Source organism: Salvelinus sp. IW2-2015, linkage group LG16 (assembly GCF_002910315.2).
Source record: "Salvelinus sp. IW2-2015 linkage group LG16, ASM291031v2, whole genome shotgun sequence".
Classification (NCBI taxonomy): Eukaryota; Metazoa; Chordata; class Actinopteri; order Salmoniformes; family Salmonidae; genus Salvelinus; species Salvelinus sp. IW2-2015.
The window spans coordinates 29,561,675-29,588,900 of NC_036856.1; the positions used below are offsets into that span (position 1 = coordinate 29,561,675).

Here is a 27,226-nt window from a genome sequence, read left to right on the forward strand (position 1 = left end):
ATTTCCAATTCACACATGCGTATTAATACACACTTGTACATGAAACGGGAGAAATATAATCATCCTAATTATTATTATTAGTGGGGCTTGCGAAGCAAGAGTCCCCACTTTTTAAAGGTGCAATATGTCAGCCTAATTTCAGTTTATGCGACAAAACAAGTAGTCATTGTGTAGAGAATCATTGTACCATCTAAATAGCTTTGAAATATATTTTTCATAACAAAAACGATTGTATTTTCAGAAGTTTGAAGCTATTGTACAAAACTGAAAGTAAACGCAAAATCAAACTTAAGAATGGGAAGCATAGAAATGGCGCACGTAGAACAGATCTATAATGCACATTTCTATGTGCATTTGGTCGGGTCGCCCAAAAAGTTACATATTGCAGCTTTAAATCACTGACATTCTTCTGACTTTTATTATTTACAAAGCTACTCCTACACCGTTTTTAAAGCTAGGAACGCCATTCAAACTTTAAAACATGCATATCGGTCTGGAATATTGTGCTTGATATCTTTTATACTTTTTAAACTATTAAGCTACTTCTCTGCTAATCAAATCTGATGTTGGTACAAAAATATCTGCTACCAATCTAACAATACAGCTGTCTTGTTAATGCGGTTATTACTATCACGTTTTCATAACATTAAATGCATTATGAAATAATGACATAAAAAAAGCTTGTTAATGGAAATTCCAAAGCCCAAAATAGTGAACATTCAATTGCCAAAACATTTAAATATTCCATTGTCTCTGCCAGGTCCACATTGGGTAGATGTCAATAGGAAATTACTGTGAAATAATACAACATTTCAGTTGTGTATATTACTTAGTTTTTATTTGATTACTTTATCATTTTTCATTGCCTTAGTCATTTAATCTCTGTTCAGGCAGTAGCAGCCTGACAGCATTATCTCTGTAGCCTACTCCCCATACTGTTCTGTCTAGTCATCCTATTTAGCTAGGCTAGCTGCAGAGCTGTCTAGTTCTTCAAAGAAGATAAAGTATACTTTCACGAACTGTCTATCCCTCTTTCTCGTCGGTGTCTTGTGTACATTCCTCTCTCATGCGGTCTATGCAGTCTGTGTGTATCTAACCTACGTAGCAGGTGTAAAAGTGTATACATCTCTGTGGGGTTTATGACTGTGTGGCTGTGGTAACTAGTCACGACCTTGCCTGAGCCCCCAAAAAACTGGCGCAGTGGATTATGGATGAATGGAATTCAAGTAATTGAACAGACGTCGGTCAATTAGTTGTTTAAKAATCTGGAGAAAAATCAAAATGTTGGTTAATCGCTCAGCACTACATCTTGGTCTACTTATCTGCTGTTCAAATCTGGACTCGGAACAATTATCTCCAATCAAAAGTTACAGATGTTTGTCGGAGTTTAGAGGAACTAGCTCTCATTTCATAATTGAGCAGCCCAAACGGAGCTGTTGCTATGGATACTTAACACACGCAGAGGAGCACGTGGCAGCACAGGCAAAAAGTGACGAGGGTGAAGAGGGCAAGGCAGCCAAGGCAACAGTGCATCGTCCTACTTCTCAGGATCTTGCCCCGTGCTCTAAATAACTAAACAGACTATTTTGCCTGTCTGTAAAGAGCGAAGCTGTCTCCGTTCACTCGCTTAATATTTCACCCGATCACTTCTCATTGCTCTTCTTTCAGTTTTCACACGCAACAACTGTAGTTTAGACAYTAACCACAACTACTGAACCATGACTACTGACCACAACCATAAAACTATTGACCACAACTACTGAACCACATACCTACTTACCACAACCACACAACTACTGACCACAACTACTGACCACAACCGCAAAATGACTGACCACAACTACTGAACCACACACCAACTTACCAAAACCACTGACCACAACTACTGAACCACGCAACTACTACCAAATCTTCTGACCACAACTACTGACCACAATGAACCACACCATTTAATGACCACAACCACACAACTACTGCCCTCAACTATTTACGACAACCACAAAACTACCCACCAACAGAACAGTAATTGTAACTCTTGAACCAATCAAGCTAGAGATACCAAATCAACTTTCACATGTCCAGGCTATCCTATCAACCAACCAATCTTTTCATCTACCCACTTTTTCAACAATATCCAGTCACCACCATTATTACGGAAGACTATACCAGTACTGTAACGTATTTCAAAACCATACATAGTGTACTTTAAAACAAGCAAGCAAGCACACCACATTTTTATTTCAGGACATGTACTTTTCAGTGTTAGCTTAAAGAGTTTATGTATTCGATTGAACTACAGCTAGTTATCAGGTTAACATGCAAACCTTTTCTGTACATAGTTCTTCAATTACCACATTTTTTTAAAGAGCTGTCATCACTATTTTATTTATTTTATTTATTTCACCTTTATTTAACCAGGTAGGCAAATTGAGAACACGTTCTCATTTACAATTGCGACCTGGCCAAGATAAAGCAAAGCAGTTCGACACATACAACAACACATAGTTACACATGGAGTAAAACAAACATACAGTCAATAATACAGTGAAAAATAAGTCTATATACAATGTGAGCAAGTGAGGTGAGATAAGGGAGGTGAAGGCAAACTAAATATATATATATAAATAAATAAATAAAAATATAAAAAGGCCATGGTGGCGAAGTAAATACAATATAGCAAGTAAAAAAATAAAAAAAACACTGGAATGGTTGGTTTGCAGTGGAAGAAAGTGTAAAGTAGAGATAGAAATAATGGGGTGCAAAGGAGCAAAATAAATAAATAAATACAGTAGGTAAAGAGGTAGTTGTTTGGGCTAAATTATAGATGGGCTATGTACAGGTGCAGTAATCTATGAGCTGCTCTGACAGCTGGTGCTTAAAATAGGGAGAGAAACTAGATGCACCATCATATTTATTTTCCAAAATAATAGCCTAAAACTTTAATCATTACATCATCAACTAAACTCAAACTTAATTTACACTGAACATTTTACAAAACTAAATTATTGTGCATCTGAAGTGCATTCGGAAAGTATTCAGACCCCTTCCCTTTTTCCACATTTTGTTACTTTACAGCCTTATTCTAAAATGGATTTAAAAATATATATATATCATCAACCATATTTACATAAGTATTCAGACCCTTTGCTATGAGACTTGAAATTGAGCTCAGGTACATCATGTTTCCATTGATTATCCTTGATGTTTCTACAACTTGATTGGAGTCCACTTGTGGTAAATTCAATTGATAAGGCCACACAGTTGACAGTGCATGTCAGAGCAATACCAAGCCATGAGGTCGAAGGAATTGTCCGTAGAGCTCCGAGACGACGTTTGTGTCGATGCACAGACCTGTGGAAGTGTAGCAAAAAMATCTGCAGCATTGATGGTCCCCAAGGACACTCCAGCATTCTAAAATGGAAGAAGTTTGGAACCACCAAGACTCTTCCTAGAGCTGGCCGCCTGGCCAAGCTGAGCAATCGAGGGAGAAGTGCCTTGGGTTCTTGGTCACTTCCCTGACCAATGGCCACTCTCTAACTGAGCTCCAGAGTTCCTCTGTGGAGATGGGAGAACCTTCCAGAAGGACAACCATCTCTGCAGCACTCCACCAGTCATGCTTTAATGGTAGACTGGCCAGACAGAAGCCAGTCCTCAGTAAAAGGCACATGACAGCCCGCTTGGAGTTTGCCAAAAGGCACCTAAAGGACTCTGAATGACTATGAGAAAAAAAGATTCTCTGGTCTTATGAAACCAAGATTGAACTCTTTGGCCTTAATTCCAAGCATCACATCTGGAGGAAACCTGGCAACATCCCTATGGTGAAGCATGGTGGCCTACGGTGAAGCATGGTGTTGGCAGCATCGTGTTGTGAGGATGTTTTTCACTAGCAGGGGCTGGGAGACTAGTCAGGATCGAGGGCAAATATGAACGGAGCAAAGAACAAAGATCCTTGATGAACCTGCTCAGGATCTGACTGGAGTGAAGGTTCACCATCCAACAGGACAATGACCCTAAGCACAGAGCCAAGACAACGCAGGAGTGGCTTTGGGACAAGTCTCAGAATGTCCTTGAGTGGCCCAGCCAGAGCCTGGACTTTAACCCGATTGAACATCTCTGGAGAGACCTGTAAATAGCTGTGCAGCGACGCTCCCCATCCAACCTGACGGCTTGAGAGGATCTGCAAAGAAGAATGGGAGAAACTCCCCAAATACAGGTGTGCCAAGCTTGTAGCGTCATACCCAAGAACACTCAAGGCTGTTGAAGCACCTTTGGCAGAAATTACAAAGTACTGAGTAAATGGTCTGAATACTTATGTAAATGTGATATTTCAGTTTATCTTTGTAAATGTCCTAATACTTTACGAATTCACTGTATTTATCTGAAACCCACAGCATGAATGGTTGAGTTGCTTTGCTTTCCTGAGAGTGTTGTCCACGTGATCCTTCCTTTTATTCACATCTTCTGACAGAAGATCACTTTTTTATGTCGTTCTGCTTTCAGTCCACGTGCAGAAACTGTAGTAAAGACATTTTTATGATCTAACTGCCCCACAATCCAGAGTAATACGGTTGATATAGTAGTCTATTAAAGTAATCAGACCAATTATTTAACTTTTACTATATGTAACTGCTTTGCTTTAAATAGTAAATAAACTGTTTAAAACCTCCTTCCATTACCACGGAAATACTTTTTAAAGAGCTAATGGGCGGCAGGTAGCCTATTGGTTAGAGCGTTGGGACAGTAACCCAGATCCGGCAAAGTGAAAAGTCTGATGTGCCCTTGAGCAAGTCACTTAACCCTAATTTGCTGCAGGGGCACCTTATTACTATAGCTGACCCTGTAAAACAATACTTTTCATTGCACCTACCCAGTGTAAGGGACAATTAAAAACAAAAATATACAATTGAAGTCGGAAGTTTACATACACTTAAGTTGGAGTTATTAAAACTCGTTTTTCAACCACTCCACAAATTTCTTGTTAACAAACTATAGTTTTGGCAAGTCGGTTAGGACATCTACTTTGTGCATGACACAAGTAATTTTTCCAACAATTGTTTACAGTCAGATTATTTTACTTAACTCACTGTATAACAATTCCAGTGGGTCAGAAGTTTACATACACTAAGTTGATTGTGCCTTTAAACAGCTTGGAAAATTCCAGAAAATGATGTCATAGCTTTAGAAGCTTCTGATAGGCTAATCGACATAATTTCAGTCAATTGGTGGTGTACCTGTGGATGTATTTCAAGGTCGACCTTCAAACTCAGTGCCACTTTGCTTGACATCATGGGAAAATCAAAAGAAATCAGCCAAGACCTCAGAAAATAATTGTAGGCCTCCACAAGTCTGGTTCATCCTTGGGAGCAATTTCCAAACTCCTGAAGGTACCATGTTCATCTGTACAAACAACAGTATGCAAGTATAAACACCATGGGACCACACAGCCGTCATACCACTCAGGAAGGAGACGCGTTCTGTCTCCTAGAGATGAACGTACTTTGGTGCAAATCAATTCCAGAACAACAGCGAAAGGACCTTGTGAAGATGCTGGAGGAAACGGGTACAAAAGTATCTATATCCACAGTAAAACGAGTCCAATATCGACATAACCTGAAAGGCCGTTCAGCAAGGAAGAAGCCACAGCTCCAAAACCGGCATAAAAAAGCCAGATTACGGTTTGCAACTGCACATGGGGACAAAGATCATACTTTTTGGAGAAATGTCCTCTGGTCTGATGAAACAAAAATAGAACTGTTTGGCCATAATGACCATCCCAACCGTGAAGGATGGGGGTGGCAGCATCATGTTGTGGGGGTGCTTTGCTACAGGAGGGACTGGTGCACTTCACAAAATAGGTAGCTTCATGAGGTAGGAAAATAATGGATATATTGAAGCAACATCTCAAGACATCAGTCAGGAAGTTAAAGCTTGGTCACAAATGGGTCTTCCATTTTTATATATATATATATATATATATCCTGTCAAGTTTTAAAACACCTACTCATTCAAGGGTTTTTCTTTATTTTTACTATTTTCTACATTGTAGAATAATAGTGAAGACATCAAAACTATGAAATAACACGCATGGAATCATGTAGTAACCAAAAAAGTGTCAAACAAATCAAAATATATTTGAGATTCTTCAAAATAGCCACCCTTTGCCTTGATGACAGCTTTGAACACACTTGGCATTCTCTCAACCAGCTTCACCTGGAATGCTTTTCCAATAGTCTTGAAGGAGTTCCCACATATGCTGAGCAATTGTTGGATGCTTTTCCTTCACTCTGCCGTCCGACTCATCCCAAACCATCTCAATTTGATTGAGGTCGGAATTGTGGAGACCAGGTCATCTRAWGCAGCACTCCATCTCCTTCTTGGTCAAATAGCCCTTACTCAGCCTCCTCCATACTTTACGGTGGGAAATACACATGCGGCGATCACCCGTTCACCCACTCCTCGTCTCACGAAGACACGGCGGTTGGAACCAAAAATCTCCCATTTGGACTCCAGACCAAAGAACAAATTTCCACCGGTCTAATGTCCATTGCTCGTGTTTCTTGGCCCAAGCAAGTCTCTTCTTATTTGTGTCGTTTTTAGTAGTGGTTTCTTTGCAGAAATTTGACAATGAAGGCCTGATTCACATAGTCTCCTCTGAACAGTTGATGTTGAGATGTCCATTACTTGAATTTATTTGGGCTGCAATTCCTGAGGCTGGTAACTCTAATGAACTTGTCCTCTGCAGCAGAGGTAACCCTGGGTCTTCCATTCCTGTGGTGGTCCTCATGAGAGCCAGTTTCATCATAGCGCTTGATGGTTTTTGCGACTGCACTTGAAACTTTCAAAGTTCTTGAAATGTTCCGTATTGACTGACCTTCATGTCTTAAAGTAATGATGGATTTTCTTTTCTCTTAGATGGCGCCGACAGAGACGGTCGCCTCACTTCGAGTCCTTAAGTGTTATTACATACAGCCGGGAACTATTGGATRTAAGAGCAACGTCAATTTACAAACCTTACGACCAAGAAAACGACTTTCCTGAAGCACATCCTCTGTTCGGACTACCACCCAGGACATTGGATCTAATCCCAGAGGCCAACCCAAAACAAAGTCGCCGCAGAAAGGGGTAAATGGAGCGGCCTCCTGGTCAGAATTCGAAGGCGTGCACACCACCCACCACTTCTGCGTATATTACTCGCCAATGTCCAGTCTCTAGACTACAAAGTGGATGAAATTAGGGCAAGTGTTGCCATCCAGAGAGACATCAGAGATTGTAATGTAACATTCTCTGTTTCATGTAAACACGGCTCTCTCGGAATATGTTGTCGGTGTCGGTACAGCCACCGGGTTTCTTCATGCGTTGCGCCAACAAAATAAACATCTCTCTGGGAAGAAGGGTGGAGGGGTGTGCTTCATGATTTAAGACTCATGGTGTAATACAAGAACTCAAGTCCTTTTTTTCACTTGGCCTAGAATTCCTTACAATCAAATTCCGCCCACATTATCTCCCAAGAGAACACTCTTTGATTATAGTCACAGCCGTGTATATCCCCCCCCAAGCAAACACCACGACGGTCCTCAAGGAACTTCACTGGGCTCTATGTAAACTGGAAACCATATATCTTGAGGCTGCATTTATTGTAGTTGGGGATTTTTAACAAAGAAAATTTGAGAACAAGGCTACCTAAATTCTATCAGCACATTGACTGTAGCACACGTGCGGTCAATACACTGGACCACTGCTACTCTAACTTCTGGGATGCATACAAGGCCCTCCCCCGCACTCCCTTCGGCAAATCCGACCACGACTCCATTTTGCTCCTACCGTCCTACAGGCAGACACTCAAACAGGAAGTACACATGCTAAGGACTTTTCAACGCTGGTCTGACCAATCAGAATCCACACTTCAAGATTGTTTTGATCACGCGAACTGGGAAATGTTCCAGAGAAGCCTCAGAAAATAACGTTGATTTATACGCTGACTCTGTGAGTGAGTTTATAAGGAAGTGCGTTGGAGATGTTGTACCCACTGTGACTATTAAAACCTACCCTAACTAGAAACCGTGGATAGATGGCGGCATTCGCGCTAAACACCGCATTCAACCATGGAAAGATGACGAGGAATATGGCCGAATATTAACAGTGTAGTTATTCCCTTCGCAAGGCAATCAAACAAGCGAAATGTCGGTATAGGGACAAAGTGGAGTCGCAATTCAACGGCTCCGACACGAGATGTATGTGGCAGGGTCTACATGAAATTATGGACTACAATAAGAAAACCAGCCACGTCACGGATACCGACATCTTGCTTCCAGACAAACTAAACACCATTGCCTGCTTTGAGGATAATACAGTGCCGCCTACCAAGGACTGCGGGCCCCCCCTCTCCTTTTCCATGGCTGATGTAAGACATTTAAACCCGTTAGCCCTCGCAAGGCTGCCAGCCCAGATGGCATCCCTAGCCGCGTCCTCAGAGCATGTGCAGACCAGCTGGCTGGTGTGTTTACGGACATATTCAATCAATCCCTATCCCAGTCTGCTGTTCCCACATGCTTCAAGAGGGCCACCATTGTTCCTGTTCCCAAGAAAGCTAAGGTAACTGAGCTAAACGACTATCGCCCCGTAGCACTCACTTCCGTAATCATGACGTTCTTTGAGAGACTAGTCAAGGATCATATCACCTCCACCCTACCTGACACCCTAGACCCACTCCAATTTGCTTACCGCCTCAATAGGTCCACAGATGACGCAATCGCAATCACACTGCCCTAACCCATCTGGACAAGAGGAATACCTATGTAAGAATGCTGTTAATCGACTACAGCTCAGCATTTAACACCATAGTACCCTCCAAACTCGTCATTAAGCTTGAGACCCTGGGTCTCAACCCCGCCCTGTGCAACTGGGTCCTGGACTTTCTGACGGGACGCCCCTAGGTGGTGAGGGTAGGAAACTTCTCCACCCTGCTGATCCTCAACACTGGGGCCCCACAAGGGTGCGTTCTCAGCCCTCTCCTGTACTCCTTGTTCACCCATGACTGCGTGGCCATGCACGCCTCCAACTCAATCAAGTTTGTAGAAGACACTACAGTGGTAAGCTTGATCACCAACAGCGACGAGACGGCCTACAGGGAGGAGGTGAGGGCCCTCGGAGTGTGGTGTCAGGAAAATAACCTCTCACTCAATGTCAATAAAACAAAGGAGATGATCGTGGACTTCAGGAAACAGCAGAGGGAGCACCCCCCTATCCACATCGACGGGACAGTAGTGGAGAAGGTGAAAAGTTTTTAAGTTCCTCGGCGTACACATCACGGACAAACTGAAATGGTCCACCCACACAGACAGTGTGGTGAAAAAGGCGCAGCAGCGCCTCTTCAACCTCAGGAGGCTGAAGAAATTTGGCTTGTCACCAAAAACACTCACAAACTTTTACAGATGCACAATCGAGAGCATCCTGTCGGGCTGTATCACCGCCTGGTACGGCAACTTCTCCGCCCACATCCGTAAGGCTCTCCAGAGGGTAGTGAGGTCTGCACAACGCATCACCGGGGGCAAACTACCTGCGCCCTCCAGACACCTACACCACCCGATGTCACAGGAAGGCCAAAAAGAACATCAAGGACAACAACCACCCGAGCCACTGCCTGTTCACCACACTATCATCCAGAGGGCGAGGTCAGTACAGGTGCATCAAAGCTGGGACCGAGAGCCTGAAAAACAGCTTCTATCTCAAGGCCATCAGACTGTTAAAAGCCATCACTAACATTGAGTGGCTGCTGCAACATACTGACCATACAATCTTTAGCCATTAATAATTAAAAATTGGATGTAATCAATGCATCACTAGTCACTTTAAACAATGCCACTTATATAAATGTTTACATACCCTACATTACTCATCTCATATGTATAACTGTACTCTATACCATTACTGCATCTTGCCTATGCCGTTCGGCCATCGCTCATCCATATATTTATATGTACATTCATTCATTTACACTTGGTGTGTATAAGGTAGTTGTTGTGAATTTGTTAGATACTTGTTAGATATTACTGCATGGTCGGAACTAAAAGCACAAGCATTTCGCTACACTCGCATTAACATCTGCTAACACATGTTATGTGACCAATAAAATTTGATTTGAACTTCACAGATCTTCTTTGTAAAGGGTTTAAACACTGTTTCCAATGCATAAGCAATTAATGAACACGCACCGGAGGAACGGTCGTTAAGAACACTAACAGCTTACAGACGGTAGGCAATTAAGTTCAACAGTTAATGAAAACTTTCGGGCACTAAAGAGGCCTTTCTACTGACTCTGGAAAAATACCAAAAGAAAAGATTCCCAGGGTCCCTGCTCATCTGCTTTGAATGTGCCTTAGGCATGCTGCAAGGAGGCATGAGTACTGCAGATTGTGGCCAGGGCAATAATTGCTATGTCTGTACTGTGAGACGCCTAAGACAGTCCTACAGGGAAACAGGAATGGACAGCTGATCGTCCTCGCAGTGCAGACTACCTGTAACAACACTTGCACAGATCGGTACATCCGAACATCACACCTGCGGACAGGTACAGGATGGCAACAACAACTGCCCGAGTTACACCAGGAACGCACAATTCCTCCATCAGTGCTCAGACTGTCTGCAATAGGCTGAGAGAGGCTGGACTGAGGGCTTGTATACCTGTTGTAAGGCAGGTTCCTCACCAGACATCACGGCAACAACGTCGCTATGGGCACAACCCACTGTCACTGGACCAGACAGGACTGACAAAAATGTGCTTTTCACAGACGAGTCGTGTTTTGTCTCACCAGGGGTGATGGTCGGATTCGCGTTTATCGTCGAAGGAATGAGCGTTACACCGAGGCCTGTACTCTGTAGCGGATCGATTTGGAGGTGGAGGGTCCATCATGGTCTGTGGCGGTGTGTTGCAGCATCATTAAACTGAGCTTGTTGTCATTGCAGGCAATCTCAATGCTGTGCATTACAGGGAAGACATCCTTCTCCTCATGTGGTACTACCCTTCCTGCAGGCTCATCCTGACATGACCCTCCAGCATGACAATGCCACCTAGCATACTGCTCGTTCTGTTCGTGATTTCCTGCAAGACAGGAATGTCAGTGTTCTGCCATGGCCAGCGAAGAGCCCGGATCTCAATCCCATTGAGCACGTCTGGGACCTGTTGAATCGTAGGGTGAGGGCTAGGGCCATTCCACCCAGAAATGTCTGGGAACCTGCTTGTGCYTTGTTGGAAGAGTGGGGTAACATCTCACAGCAAGAACTGGCAAATCTGGTGCAGTCCATGACAAGGTGATGCACTGCAGTACTTAATGCAGCTGGTGGCCACACCAAATACTGACTGTTACTTTTGATTTTGACCCCCCCTTTGTTCAGAGACACATTATTCAATTTATGTTGGTCACATGTCTGTGGAACTTGTTCAGTTTGTCTCAGTTGTTGAATATTATGTTCATACAAATATTTACAAAAAATCACGCAGTTGACCGTGAGAGGATGTTAATTGTTTTGCTGAGTTTATTTACATTCCTCCCAAACTGCAGGGCACCATCGTTGCTTGGATGGTTCCAGTGTCTTGAACAGACGCAGGGGTCATTTGTCTGACTGCGTCTAAAATGGCACCCTATTCTCGATATAGAGCTGTTTGACTAAAGCTCTGGTCAAAATTAGTGCACTATTTTTCGGGAATAGATTGCGTTTTGGGATGCTGCCTCTCTGTTTTCCTGGTCTTGTCCCTCAGGTTAGTGTCAGCTGAGTGTCTCTGAAGCAGTGCTCATGTTCTAACTCTTAACCCCGTGGAAAAGATGTGATCAGAGTAAATTTAGCATTGTGTTTTTCTCCCACACAGACAGCAGCATCATATGCTAGAAGGCTATCGGCTATGTTTATCATCTCCTGCTCTTGATCAAAACAGTAAACCCTAACTGTACAATAACATCAGTGATATCACAAATGTTTAACTTCAGTGAAATTRGAAAAATACCCTAGTCCTTCTGGATTTAGATTTTGTGGATATTGGGGTTTTGCGCCGAGCTCTGCTTTGTTGATACACTTTTGGGCCCTTGTGTGTGTGCGCGATTATGTACTTTTTACTTCGTACATTGTCCCTGACACCCAAAAGTGCTTGTTACATTTTAAGTGCTTAGCAGGACAGGAAAATGGTCCCATCCTTACTGCCTCTGATCTGGTGGATTCACTAATAACAAATGCTTCGTTTGTAAATTATGTCTGAGTGTTAGTGGCTATCCGTAAATTTTAAAAACAAGAAAATTGTCCCGTCTGGTATGCTTCATATTAGGAATTAGAATTGATTTATACTTTTACTTTTGAGACCAAATACTTTTACTTGAGTCATTTTCTATTAAGTTATCTTTTACTCAAGTATGACAATTGGTTACTTTTTCCACCACTGTATGTGTGTTTGTTTCCCCAGGGTGATACACAGTCAGTTGGAGGAGACATGTAGAGAGTTGGAGCAAAAGAAACAGGAGATTATAGACAAAGACACAGAAATTAAGGAAAGGCAGGAGGAACTTGAACTAAAATCCCTCCAGGTGCACCAAAGCAACCCCCCCCCCCCCCACACACACACTATATGTACACAAGACTACATAACACAGACAACCATGTTTTCAAATATGTGGTTAACTTTTTTATTTAACTTTTATTTTATTTTATCACTCACAATGGTTGCTCACGTCAACACCATGATTTGACCAATTTCTTTAATCCGTGTATGTGATTCTCTGTGTGTCAAGCTCAGAAAATTAGAGGCTGCAGTAGAGAGTCATACACAGAAGATGCAGCAGAAGCTCATCCTCCAACAGGGGACGCTGGAGATTTCCCAGAGAGAGGCAAAGGAGAGAACCAACCAGGTTTACTACATCACATCTCACTTGAGTTAACAGCACTCACTAATCCATCTGAGTAGAACAGGTTTTCTGTCAATCAGCAACTCATGCAACATGGTTCTGATAGTTGAAATAGATGTATGTTCTCCTATGCTAAACTGTTATTGCAAATGTGTTCTGAACTATTATAACGGAGCCATATGTGTTCCACAAACTCATTTTTGATGACCTGATATACAGTGCCTTCAGAAAGTATTCACACCACTAGACTTTTTTTTGTCTTACAAAAATGGGATTAAAATGGATTTTATTATGTTTTGTCAACAATCTACACAAAATACTCTGTCAAAATGGAAGAAAATGTTTAACATTTGTAAAAATAAAAGTATAAATAATAATAAAACACGAATATGTCTTGAAGTATTCAACTTCCTGAGTCAATACAGTGATTACAGCTGTGAGTCTTTCTGGGTAAGTCTCTAAGAGCTTTCCACACCTGGATTGTGCAACATTTGCCCATTTTTATTATTTTCAAAATTCTTCAAGCTGTCAAATTGATTGTTGCTCATTGCTAGACAACCATTTTCAGGTCTTGCCATAGATTTTCTAGCAGAAAAGTAAAAACTTTAACTTGGCCACTCAGGAACWTTCACTGTCTTCTTGATTAGCAACTCCAGTCCAGATTTGGCCTTGTGTTTTAGGTTATTGTCCTGCTGAAAGGTGAACTCATCTCCCAGTGTCTGGTGGAAAGCCCAGCACCTAAGTTTTAAGGATGTGCATATGACCACAAACTTTTTTGGGGAAAGTAGACAGAACCAAGTTTTCCTCTAGGATTTTTSCTGTGCTTTGCGCCATTCCATAACGATTACAAGCATACCTATATGTTTATTCTGTACAGGCTTYCTTGTAACTGATTTAGGAAGAATGCCTGTATCTTTTTAGTGATTGGGTGTATTGATACACCATCCAAAGTGTAATTAATAACTTCACTATGCTCAAAGGGATACTCAATGTCTTTTGTTTTTACCCTTCTACGAATAGGTGCTCTTTGCGAGGCATTGGAAAACCTCCCTGGTCTTTGTGGTTGAATCTGTCTTTGAAATTCGCTGCTTGACTGAGGGACCTTACAATTTTCTGTATGTGTGGGGGACAAAGATGAGGAAGTCATTAAAAAATATTGTTAAACACTTCTTACACACAGTCCATGAAACTTATTAAGCACATTTTTACTCTTGAACTTTAGGTTTGCCATAACAAAGGGGTTGAATACTTTTCAGCTTTTCATTCTTATTAATTTGTACACATTTTGAAAAACAGCCCCATAATGTCAAAGTGGAATTATTGTTTGTAGCTGGCTTACACACAATCTCAATTTAATCCATTTTAAATTCAGGCTGAAACACAAACAAATGTGGAAAAAGTCAAAGGGTGTGAATACTTTCTGAAGGCATTGTACAGGTGCAAATTGTGTAGTCTAGTGGTTCAGATGAGTTTGTGTGTGTCAGGTGGAGTTTCTGAGTGAGAGGCTGGAGTTGATACAGAAACAACTGCAGGGAAAGGAGGACCTGGAGAAGGTAGAGTGTGTGTCTCCATGCTGGAGGGCAGTGGATGTATGGCTAATAATAATACTTGATTAGGGTTAGGTATATCAAGGTTTCCATAACTCTGTCCTGGGGCCCCTCGTAGGTGTACATTTTGTGTTTTGCCCAACCACTAAACAGCTGACTCAAATAATCAAAGCTTGATCAATAAATCAAATTGATTTATTAAGCCCTTTTCACATCAGCCGATATCACAAAGTGATATACAGAAACACAGCCTAAAACACCAAACAGCAAGCAATGCAGATGTAGAAGCACGGTGGCTAGGGAAAACTCCCTAGAAAGGCAGGAACCTAGGAAGAAACCTATAGAGGAACCAGGCTCTGAAGGGTGTCCAGTCCTCTTCTGGCTGTGCCGGGTAGAGATTATAACAGTACATGGCCAAGATGTTCAAACGTTCATAAATGACCAGCAGGGTCAAATAATAATATTCACAGTGGTTGTCGAGGGTGCAACAGGTCAGCACCTCGGGAGTAAATGTCAGTTGGCTTTTCATAGCCGRGCATTCAGCGTTAGAGACAACAGTTGCAGTAGAGAGAGGGAGTCGAAAACAGTAGGTCCGGGACAAGGTAGCACGTCCGGTGAACAGGTCAGAGTTCCAGGCGGAACAGTTGAAAAGAGACCATGTTTGTATGCAGCTTTATTTTTGTACATTGTTTGCAAACTAATATGTGACACATATTAATGCCAAAATAACATGCAAAACACGCAACAACACTATATATATATATATACATACATACATACAGTTGAAGTCGGAAGTTTACATACACTTAGGTTGGAGTCATTAAAACTCGTTTTTCAACCACTCCGCACGTTTCTTGTTAACAAACTATAGTTTTGGCAAGTTGGTTAGGACATCTACTTTGTGCATGACACAAGTCATTTGTCCAACAATTGTTTACAGACAGATTATTTCACTTATAACTCACTGTATCACAATTCCAGTAGGTCAGAAGTTTACATACACTAAGTTGACTGTGCCTTTAAACAGCTTGGAAAATTCCAGAAAATGATGTCATGGCTTTAGAAGCTTCTGATAGGCTAATTGACATCATTTGAAGTCAATTGGAGGTGTAACCTGTGGATGTATTCTAAGGTCGACCTTCAAACTCAGTTGCCTCTTTGCTTCACATCATAAGAAATCAAAAGAAATCAGCCAAGACCTCAGAGAAAAAAATTGTAGACCTCCACAAGTCTGGTTCATCCTTGGGAGCAATTTCCAAACACCTGAAGGTACCACATTCATCTGTACAAACAATAGTACGCAAGTATAAACACCATTGGACCACGCAGCCATCATATCGCTCAGGAAGGAGATGCGTTTTATCTCCTATAGATGAACGTACTTTGGTGCTAAAAGTGCAAATCAATCCTAGAACAACAGACAAAGAACTTGTGACGAGGAAACAGGTACAAAAGTATCTATATCCACAGGAAAACGAGTCCTATATCGACATAACCTGAAAGGCCGCTCAGCAAGGAAGAAGCCACTTGCTCCAAAACCGCCATAAAAAAGCCAGACTACGGTTTGCAACTGCACATGGGGACAAAAGATCATACTTTTTGGAGAAATGTCCTCTGGTCTGATGAACCAAATAGAACTGTTTGGCCATAATGACCATTGTTATGTTTGGAGGAAAAAGGGGGATGCTTGCAAGCCGAAGAACACCATCCCAACCGTGAAGCACGGGGGTGGCAGCATCATGTTGAAGGGGGTGCTTTGCTGCAGGAGGTACTGGTGCACTTCACAAAATAGATGACTTCATGAGAAAGGAAAGTTATGTTGAATATATTAAAGCAACATCTCAAGACCTCAATCAGGAAGTTAAAGCTTGGTCACAAATGGGTCTTCCAAATGAAAAATGACCCCAAGCATACTTCCAAAGTTGTGGCAAAATGTCATAAGTACAACAAAGTCAAGGTAGTGGCCATCACAAAGCCCTGACCTCAATCCTATAGACAATTTGTGGGCAGAACTGAAAAAGCGTGTGCGAGCAAGGAGGCCTACAGACCTGATTCAGTTACACCAGCTCTGTCAGGAGGAATGGGCCAAAATTCACCTAACTTATTGTGGGAAGCTTGTGGACGCTACCTGAAACGTTTGACCCAAGTTAAACAATTTAAAGGCATGCTACCAAATACTAATTGAGTGTATGTACTTCTGACCCACTGGGAATGTGATGAAAGAAATAAAAGCTGAAATAAATCACTCTACTATTATTCTGACATTTCACATTTTTAAAATAAAGTGGTGTTCCTAACTGACCTAAAATAGGGAATTTTTACTTGGATTAAATGTCAGGAATTGTGAAAAACTGAGTTTAAATGTATTTGGCTAAGGTGTATGTAAACTTCCCACTTCAACTGTATATACAACACCACACACAGTACCAGTCAAAAGTTTGGACACACCTACTCATTCAACGGTTTTATTTATAAAATAGTAAAAATAAAGAAAACCCTTGAATTAGTAGGTGTGTCAACTTTTGACTGGTACTGTTTGTGTGTGTATATGTATGTGTGTGTGATATACAGTGGGGAAACAAGTATTTGATACACTGCCGATTTTGCAGGTTTTCCTACTTACAAAGCACGTAGAGGTCTGTCATTTTTATCATAGGTACACTTCTACTGTGAGAGTCGGAATCTAAAACAAAAATCAGAAAATCACATTGTATGATTTTTAAGTAATTAATTTGCATTTTATTGCATGACATAAGTATTTGATACATCAGAAAAGCAGAACTTAATATTTGGTACAGAAACCTTTGTTTGCAATTACAGAGATCATACGTTTCCTGTAGTTCTTGACCAGGTTTGCACACACTGCAGCAGGATTTTGGCCCACTCCTCCATACAGACCTTCTCCAGATCTTTCAGGTTTCGGGGCTGTCGCTGGGCAATACGGACTTTCAGCTCCCTCCAAAGATTTTCTATTGGGTTCAGGTCTGGAGACTGGCTAGGCCACTCCAGGACCTTGAGATGCTTCTTACGGAGCCACTCCTTAGTTGCCCTGGCTGTGTGTTTCGAGTCGTTGTCATGCTGGAAGACCCAGCCACGACCCATCTTCAATGCTCTTACTGAGGGAAGGAGGTTGTTGGCCAAGATCTCGCGATACATGGCCCCATCCATCCCTCCCTCAATACGGTAGAGTCGTCCTGTCCCCTTTGCAGAAAGCATCCCCAAAGAATGATGTTTCCACCTCCATGCTTCACGGTTGGGATGGTGTTCTTGGGTTGTACTCATCCTTCTTCTCCTCCAAACACGGCGAGTGGAGTTTAGACCAAAAAGCTCTATTTTTGTCTCATCAGACCACATGACCTTCTCCCATTCCTCCTCTGGATCATCCAGATGGTCATTGGCAAACTTCAGACGGGCCTGGACATGCGCTGGCTTGAGCAGGGGACCTTGCGTGCGCTGCAGGATTTTAATCCATGACGGCGTAGTGTGTTACTAATGGTTTTCTTTGAGACTGTGGTCCCAGCTCTCTTCCGGTCATTGACCAGGTCCTGCCGTGTAGTTCTGGCTGATCCCTCACCTTCCTCATGATCATTGATGCCACGAGGTGAGATCTTGCATGGAGCCCCAGACCGAGGGTGATTGACCGTCATCTTGAACTTCTTCCATTTTCTAATAATTGCACCAACAGTTGTTGCCTTCTCACCAAGCTGCTTGCCATTTGTCCTGTGCATCCCAGTTGTGTAGGTCTACAATTTGATCCCTGATGTCCTTACACAGCTCTCTGGTCTTGGCCATTGTGGAGAGGTTGGAGTCTGTTTGATTGAGTGTGTGGACAGGTGTCTTTTATACAGGTAACGAGTTCAAACAGGTGCAGTTAATACAGGTAATGAGTGTAGAACAGGAGGGCTTCTTAAAGAAAAACTAACAGATCTGTGAGAGCCGGAATTCTTACTGGTTGGTAGGTGATCAAATACTTATGTCATGCAATAAAATGCAATTTAATTACTTAAAAATCATACAATGTGATTTTCTGGATTTTTGTTTTAGATTCCGTCTCTCACAGTTGAAGTGTACCTATGATAAAAATTACAGACCTCTACATGCTTTGTAAGTAGGAAAACCTGCAAAATCGGCAGTGTATCAAATACTTGTTCTCCCCACTGTATATATTTTGCTAAACATGTGGGGCTCAAAGCAGAGCCCCACCTGCCCTGAATGACAGGCCGCCACTGCTTCAGTGTGTGACAGGTTTGTGATTCTGAAGGGACATTAACCGATATAACAGCGCGCTCATGTAGGAGAGTGCACTTTTTGTAAATCAAATCAAATTTATTTGTCACATACACATGCTTAGCAGACGTTAATGCGAGTGTAGCGAAATGCTTGTGCTTCTTGTTCCCGACAGTGCAGTAATATCTAACAAGTAATCTAACAATTCCCCAACAACTACCTAATACACACAAATCTAAAGGGGTGAATGAGAATATGTACATGTAAGTATATGGATGAGCGATGGCCGAGCGGCATAGGCAAGGTGCAGTAGATGGTATAAAATACAGTATATACAGGTGATATGAGTAATGTAAGATATGTAAACATTATTAAAGTGGCATTATTTAAAGTGCCGTTGTTTAAAGTGACTAGTGATCCATTTATTAAAGTGGCCAGTGATTGGGTCTCAATGTAGGCAGCAGCCTCTCTGAGTTAGTAATTGCTGTTTAACAGTCTGATGGCCTTGAGATAGAAGCTGTTTTGCTGTTTTTCAGTCTCTCGGTCCCAGCTTTGATGCACCTGTACTGACGTCACCTTCTGGATGGTAGCGGTGTAAACAGGCAATGGTTGATTTTMTTGATGATCTTTTTGGCCTTCCTGTGACATCTGGTGCTATAGGTGTCCTGGAGGGCAGGTAGTTTGCCCCCGGTGATGCGTTGTGTAAACCGCACCACCCTCTGGAGAGCCTTGTGGTTGAGGGTGGTGCAGTTGCTATACCAGGCGGTGATACAGCCCGACAGGATGCTCTCGATTGTGCATCTGTAAAGGTTTGTCAGGGTTTTGGGTGACAAGCCAAATTTCTTTAGCCTCTTTAGCCTCACCACGCTGTCTGTGTGGGTGGACCATTTAAGTTTGTCTATGATGTGTACGCCGAGGAACTTGAAACTTTCCACCTTCTCCGGGGCTGTACCTTCGATGTGGATTGGGGGTGCTTCCTCTGCTGTTTCCTGAAGTCCACAACGTCTCCTTTTGTTTTGTTGACGTTGAGTGAGGTTGTTTTCCTGACACCACACTCCGAGTGCCCTCACCTCCTCCCTGTAGGCTGTCTCATCGTTGTTGGTAATCAAGCCTACTACTGTTGTGTCATCTGCAAACTTGATGATTGAGTTGGAGGCGTGCATGGCCATGCAGTTGTGGATGAACAGGGAGTACAGGAGGGGGCTGAGTACGCACCCTTGTGGGGCCCCAGTGTTGAGGGTCAGCGAAGTGGAGATGTTGTTTCCTACCTTCGCCACCTAGGGGTGGCCCTTCAGAAAGTCCACGACCCATTTGCACAGGGCGGGGTTGAGACCCAGGGCCTCCAGCTTGAGGATGAGCTTGGAGGGTACTATGGTGTTGAATGCTGAGCTGTTAAACACAAAGGGCCAGTGGTGTAGTGGAGTGTATACGCAGGTATAAACTGTACACCCACTTTTTGTCAGTGGGTATTGCATATACTCACTTCTTAATCCCTACTGATGCGTATCAATGTAGTGTAGTGGATATATACGACATATCAATTATGTAGTAGAATAGGGAAATAATGCACAAAGTCGCCTACACATTCACACAGCACTTGAAATATATTTAGATGCGCTACGCGCACACAGCCTAGTTTCAGCGTAATGTCATCTGCAAGTAGCAAGAGTGTGCAGCTCTCAACTGGTTTTGGCATGGAGCATTTTGGACTGACAGCATTTTAACTACTTTGCAGATATGAAGCAAACAGACAATCAACATATCAGTCAAAAATGTTACATTTCCAGTTCATGCTACAAAACCAACATAAGAGTTTTTAAAAGTAGGTTATATTTGACTCAACGTTCCATGACGTACATTAAGGCAGTTCAATACATGATTAATATAATTCACCAATACATTTCTTGGTAGTACCAAAAATATTGATATTAGGTTGTAAATCACAGCTGGCCTGGTACATTGTTTGCTGCCTCCAATCGGGATGTACCGTTTCAGTTTCAATGACTCAATATTCTGGGAAAAATTKACGAATGTATCTAATGCTAGGGATGTCAATACAATCAAACTTTGCAAGGGCAATGATCACAAGTCACAACGTGRCTAATAGGCTAGCGTATCTATTKATGTAGCAAGCTAAAAACACAGCCTAACAGAGCTAGCTAGCTGCTAAGAGGATGTCATGCCATCCCCTCATTGTTTTTCGGTCGCTATACACAGCTACAGATGCTGATTTCATTTGGTTAGCTAGCAAGAACTTGAACGACTGTTATCCAGTGGACATATCTCTTGCATTCGCAAATTCACTCTGGATATCTACTCCGATTTCAGAGCACTCTCGTCTGAGTGTGCCAGTGGGCAGAACAATCGATTAATTGACAAACGGGCAACACCCGCTGAATATGACCGGTGTCAGTAAACGTACGCAAAAATAGTAATAGTTATCTAGAGCGTTCTTGACTAACATGTAAACAGCCTAACCAGCTCTGCTATGGAGAGTAAAATGGTCAGAGTGAGGTGTTCTCTCATTTGTGTCTGGAAGTAGCTAGCTAGCAAGCTAGCCAACTTTAGCCAGTTAGCTTGGGTGCTTGGTTGGGACAAGCATGCATTGGCAGGCATGCTGCAGAAGGGCGAGGAGGCTACAATACCCCATCATTTATCAGTGCAATTTTGACAGCCCAAAATTTGAGAGGGTTTATCTAATGTTCCTTAGTTAGATTTTAGTGAATCTTGCTCTGGCTAGCATTAGTTGTTGATCTTGTTGATGTGCATAACTGAGGGAGAGAAGCCTACCTTTTCATGGTTGTTTGATCAATAGGACAGTAAAGTTCCCAAACGCAAGAGGACTCCCGTGGTGTGTTATCGATTTATATATATTTTTTACCCCGTTTTCTCCCCAATTTTGTGGTATCCAATTGGTAGATACAGTCTTCTATCATCGCTGCAACTCCCGTACGGACTGCTTCTTGACACAATGCCCACTTAATCCGGAAGCCAGCTGCACCAATATGTCGGAGGAAACCCCGTACACCTGGCGACCGTGTCACCATGCACTGCGCCCAGGCCGCCACATGAGTCACTAGTGCGCCATGGGACAAGGACATCCCTGCCGGCCAAACTCTCCCCTTATCCGGACGACGCGGGGCCAWTTGTGCGCCGCCCCATTTGTCTCCCGGTCGCGGCCGGCCTCAACAGAGCCTGGACTTGAACCCAGAATCTCTAGTGGCACASCTAGCACTGAGATGCAGTGCCTTAGACCACTACACCACTTGGGAGGTCATACTTCTGTTGTGTTTACATATTTGCAGAAATCCATTCAAGTGTATTTTGTGGCTTTTGGCAAATGCATTCTACTGATCTAAAGTCACGCTGTTGCAACTGCCTGTAAACACACAGTCCAGTTCAAAGGGAATGATGGCAGGCCCTTGTGGCAAATGGCTTGTTTGTATAAAGGCCTACTCTAGCTCTGATTGGCTATAGTGCACCGGTCTGCGTAGACTCCAGTCCTGGACAAGACAGATGCTTTTATTCTGTTTTATTTACTGCAGTGTCTATTAATTGTCCAAACGCATGGCCCCTTTCCCACTCTATATTGATATAGAATTTCCACAAATGCCTTAGTATACGTAATTCCCAAACATTCTAAGAATTTATGAAAACGTGGAAATTACCATATCTAATTGGTCGCTTGTCCCCAAAAAATGTTTGTGTTATATTCTTCCCAGGGGTGTATATGAACAGATTTTAATAAGATATCATGTTGCTAAAATGCTGTCAGTTTGACATTAAATGCAACAATGTTTCACACACAAGTTTTTTTTCAAACAGATGGCTAACAGCATGCGCGCTGCAATAAAAAACACAATTCCACTCACCAGATGATGATAATTTGAAACTTAACTAGTTGAAAGTTATTCTTGAAAAGAGAGACGCTAACAAATTAGCAACAACATCCTCTTTGATAACACCTGCTGCAGCCGCTGCAAACTAGCCGATAACAAAAGCTAGCTAGCTAGACACTGGGAAAATGACTGCTCGCTCTTGCGCAGTGACCTATTGGCCTTCAAGAAGGCAGAAGTTTCCATAAATTTTTGTAATAACGATCGCAGCCATTAAGTCAAAATGTGATTGGTTGATTCCACTGTCACTCCAAAATGTTGCCCTAATACAGTTGAATGGCAGATGCCTTTTATCTAGCTCCTAATGGCTTAGCCAATGGCTGACTTAGCTAGCTAGATTTATCTCCCCAAAGACCAGCAAAGAAAAATCGTGATTGGATATTTTTTTTGCTTCAGTGTTAACCCTTTCCAACAAAAACTGAAGAGATTAAATCAGAACATTTTTGAAAATAATAATATAATTATAATATTATTATTCTAATAGTTATTTTATAAATCCTTAGCCCTTCTCTGAAGGCGTAGAAGGCCCATTGTTCCCCACTGTGTTTGGGTTAGTAATAATTTGTAGAGTGTCTCTATTTTCCCTCAGCATGCATTTTTTCAATGTTCTGAATGTCTAAAAATGTTCTGAAATATGAACACAGAAATACTGGACATTTTGAACCCTTATTATTGTGGTGATTTGACAAAATAACAATCATGGTCTTGAATTGGACTCGCATTTTTCTGATCTCGGTCTTGACTTGGTCTCTCGCTCCTTGTCCCCCTCCCTGTCAGAGTCCTTAACGAAAGGTGGGTTGGAGTCAGGCGCAGAGAGCAGAGGGTTCGAATAAATGTCTATTTATTTTCCTGGGAAAACGGTCACGCCAAAACACACGGCGCATCAACTGACCGGCCCATACACAGGACCCAAAACGTCCGGGAAAACAACATACAAAATGAACATCCACACACTAACAGAAAATAATCCCGCACAAAGGCGGGCCTAACAGGCTTAAATAGACAAAAATCAGGAAACACAATAAGAAACAGGTGCAACTAATAAGACCAAACAAACAGAAAAGGGAAAAAGGATCGGTGGCGGCTAGTAGACCGGCGACGACGACCGCCGAGCACCGCCCGAACAGGCAGGGGAGCCACCTTCGGTGGGAGTCGTGACACTCCCGGTCTCGGTCTTGACTCGGACTCGATTTCCCCCGGTCTTGTTCTTGAATGTGTCTCGCTTTAGGTGGTCTCGAACACAACACTGTCTGTAGTCTCATGGGTGTTCTAACCAGATTCCCCAGGGGAAGTCATTGTTTTCAACACTTGGACACTGACATTTATCCCACAATCCAAACCCATCTTTCCCATGTAACATCTTTGTCAACACGTCCACAGTGGGACAGGAGGAGGCTGTTGTCCTTGTGTGGCTCTCAGAGAGAGGGGAGTGTGAGAATGAGTTCCTCAGTTTAACGTAATGATAGGCTTATTATCTAACACTGTAGATTATAACAGCATCTCACACACAACCTGACCACAATAACACACACACTCACTCTACTGTCTACTTTCATACACCACACACTATAATAGTTTCACCACTAATTCACTGGGCTGCTACATTGGGCCCAGTTATCATCTCACCTCAGCTGACCTTTATCTATTTTATATCAACTGTGGCATGGAATGTTCCTTTGTTAGAGGCATAAGAAGTACTCATGCTGATATGTGTGGGGAAAGGAACACTTTTCAGAAGTATAATATATGGCAATGCTATGGCAGTTTTGCAATTGAGTAGCCCAAAAAAGTTAATGAAACAATGGTATACGGTATCTACAGTATGTCTAGCTTGTCATTACACTACTGTTATCACTCAACAAAAACATGTTTACCAAGGGTTTCAGTTTTGACAGCTTTGTCTCAAGATGTTGCCTCAGCAGTTCGACATCAGTGTCTATTTCTGAGTACTGACATAACATCTACTCTTCTTTTGTCAATATGGGTCTCTCATTTGACTGTCTTTCTGTAAGTCTTCTGTGTTCAATATGGGTCTCTCATTTGACTGTCTTTCTGTAAGTCTTCTGTTGTTTCATAATGGGTCTCTCCATTTTGAACAATGTCTTTCTGTCATAAGACGGTCGATTCTGTGTTTATAACTATTGGCGATACTCTACATCTTGAACTATGTCACTTCTGTAAAAGTCTTCTGTGTTCAATATGGGTCTCTCATTTGACTGTCTTTCTGTAAGTCTTCTGTGAACTGTGGCTACAGTATTTGTGTGTGTGTGTGTTTGTTTGTGTGTTTGTGTTTGTGTTTGGCCATCAGGAAGCCTTAGTCCAGGGCCAGCAGCTGTTTCTGTGCAGGGAGAAGCTCCAGAGGACATCTCACAACCAGGAGATGCATAGTCGCTGTGAGAGCCTGGCAATACAGCTAGAAGAAAGTGTTCAGTTATGCCGTGAAAAGGTTTGACCCACTCACGACACCCTCTTATTGTCTCCCACATAAGCGCACATGTCCGTGACGTGATATAATTTAATCAGCGCTTGTGTGCTGTGGTACTTACAGTAAATGCTATGTGATATAATTCCACCTTTGAGCATGCAAGAGTATCAGTGTTTGTACTAGGTGCTGTTAAACATCTACTAGATGCTGTGGGGACTGGAGTGCGGCACACAACGGTACTAATGCCTGGTCATCTGGGTGATATTGGTGATAGGAGAACCATGCCAGGCATATGGAGGAGGAGCAGGGGAGGATGGAGGAGCAGGCTGCACAGACTGAGGCCAGACTCCAGGCCACAGTGGCCTCCCTCAGACTGGAGCTAGACACACTGAGATGGCTGCAACAGAATGAGGTAGCTAGAGCCTTCTACATTAGGTCATAATAACTGTCTGTTTAGTTAAATTCACATCAAATTTCATAGGAATGACCCAGGTTCAGTAGAGGGGTTCAAACTTTGACCCTTTTATACTGAGTTTCTCCTAGGAATGAGCTGCTAAATTCCCAGGTCTGTCCTCCCGTGCGAAGGGAGTATTTGGGGGTTATTATACATCTCAGTTTACTAAATCGATCCTCTGTTTTTGTTGGATCCTCTGATTCAGAAAAGYATTAGATAAGAGGGACAGTCTTCTAAGTCTCTTGAGTACTGACAATGAGCATGAGTCCCTTCTGTTAAACCAATGGGGGTATCTTCTCCTCCAGCTGTCAGCTCTACAGGAGAGCCAGGCGGAGGTGCTGAAGGCATCAGAGTGTGTCTCCTCCACCCTACGCTGCTCCCAGGATCAGCTGACCTCTGAACTACAGCATTACAGACTGCAGCTGGAGGAGGCCCAGCACAACACCACTGCCCTGCTGGCAGAACTCAACACCAGAGAACAGCTGCTGCAGAGCACCAGCGAGACCCTGCTCATCAAGGTAGAGCTGTGAAGGAATATCCTCTTGTATGACTCCAAATAAACATCAGCTAATGTTTATTTGATAGTTAATTATCTTGGAGTTGCCATACCCATTGATTGTGGTCCAGTCATTATTATAATTATCTTTGTTTTGGGTGGGGGGGGGGGATCAGGAATCCGAAATGACACGTCTAAGGACCAAGATCTCCAGCTTTGAGAGAAGCAAGGAGCTCCATAAAATAGCTGTTTGCTCTTGTCTGACCTCTATCAGGTCACAACCCTACAGCCCCCTCCCTACTCCTACCACAAAGTAAGAGAGAAGACCGATAAAGAATACCTTTGTCGACAAATATACATTTTATTTTGAATATGAGATAAAGTACTTTCGGACAAATTAAATGCTTTTGTTTTTATTGTATTGTAGATTAGTCTAGTAGCATGCACAAATACTTGGTGGAGTGTAATGTGCTGATTCAGAATGCACTTTTGATTGCGCATATGACTATTTGTATTTTGTTGTTTACTATTACAGTAACATTCCACAGGTCTAAACACCAATTATAATTATTGACAACATATGCTAAACCACTGTGAAACGTGGCAGTGTTACAGCAGTGTTACGCCCTTATTTGTCTGTTCCAAGTGATCTGTGCCATTAGTATTGCTGCACGGAGAAGAGCTGCTCTCTGCAGGAAATTAAACGGAGCAACATCTGCAGGCGATTTGATCCTAATGCTACCTCCAAATCGCTTCCCTTGCTCATCCTAGGAGTGGCTATGTAGGGTTCCTTATGATCCTAGGAGATATGGAGCAAAGCAATCTGTCTGTGTCACAAATGGCACCCTATCGCCTACATAGTGCACTACTTTTGACCAGAGCCCTATGGGACCTGGTCAAAAGTAATGCACTATATAGGGAATAGGGTTCCATTTGAGAAGCATTCGTTGTCTCTGCTAGGTTTACGTTAAAGGTGAGCCATTCAAAAATCATGTAGTTGCACAGTGAGTGAGTCCATGCAACTTATTATGTGACTTGTTAAGCAAATGTTTACTGGTTAACTTATTTAGGGTTTCCATAACAAAGGGTTTGAATACTTCTTATTGACTCAAGACATTTCAGCTTTTCATTTTTTATTCATTTGTTAACATTTCCAAAAAACAAATTCCACTTTGACATTATGGGTTATTGTGTGTAGATCAGTCACACACATGTTCAATTTAATACATTTTAAATTCAGGCTGTAACACAACAAATTGTGGAAAAAGTCAAGGGGTGTGAATACTTAATGAAG

The 27,226-nt window shown here is 42.4% G+C and overlaps 1 protein-coding gene across 1 annotated transcript in view; it reads left to right on the top strand.

Annotated features, from left to right (window-relative positions):
- Nucleotides 1-24,949, top strand: part of LOC111975657 (coiled-coil domain-containing protein 18-like) — a 42,470-nt gene extending 17,521 nt beyond the window's left edge. The window contains exon 20 of the mRNA XM_024004143.2: nt 24,866-24,949. Within this exon, the coding sequence (XP_023859911.2) occupies nt 24,866-24,875 (10 nt within the window). The 3' untranslated portion in view covers nt 24,876-24,949. The remainder of the gene's footprint in view (nt 1-24,865) is intronic.
- Nucleotides 24,950-27,226: the final 2,277 nt, after the last annotated feature.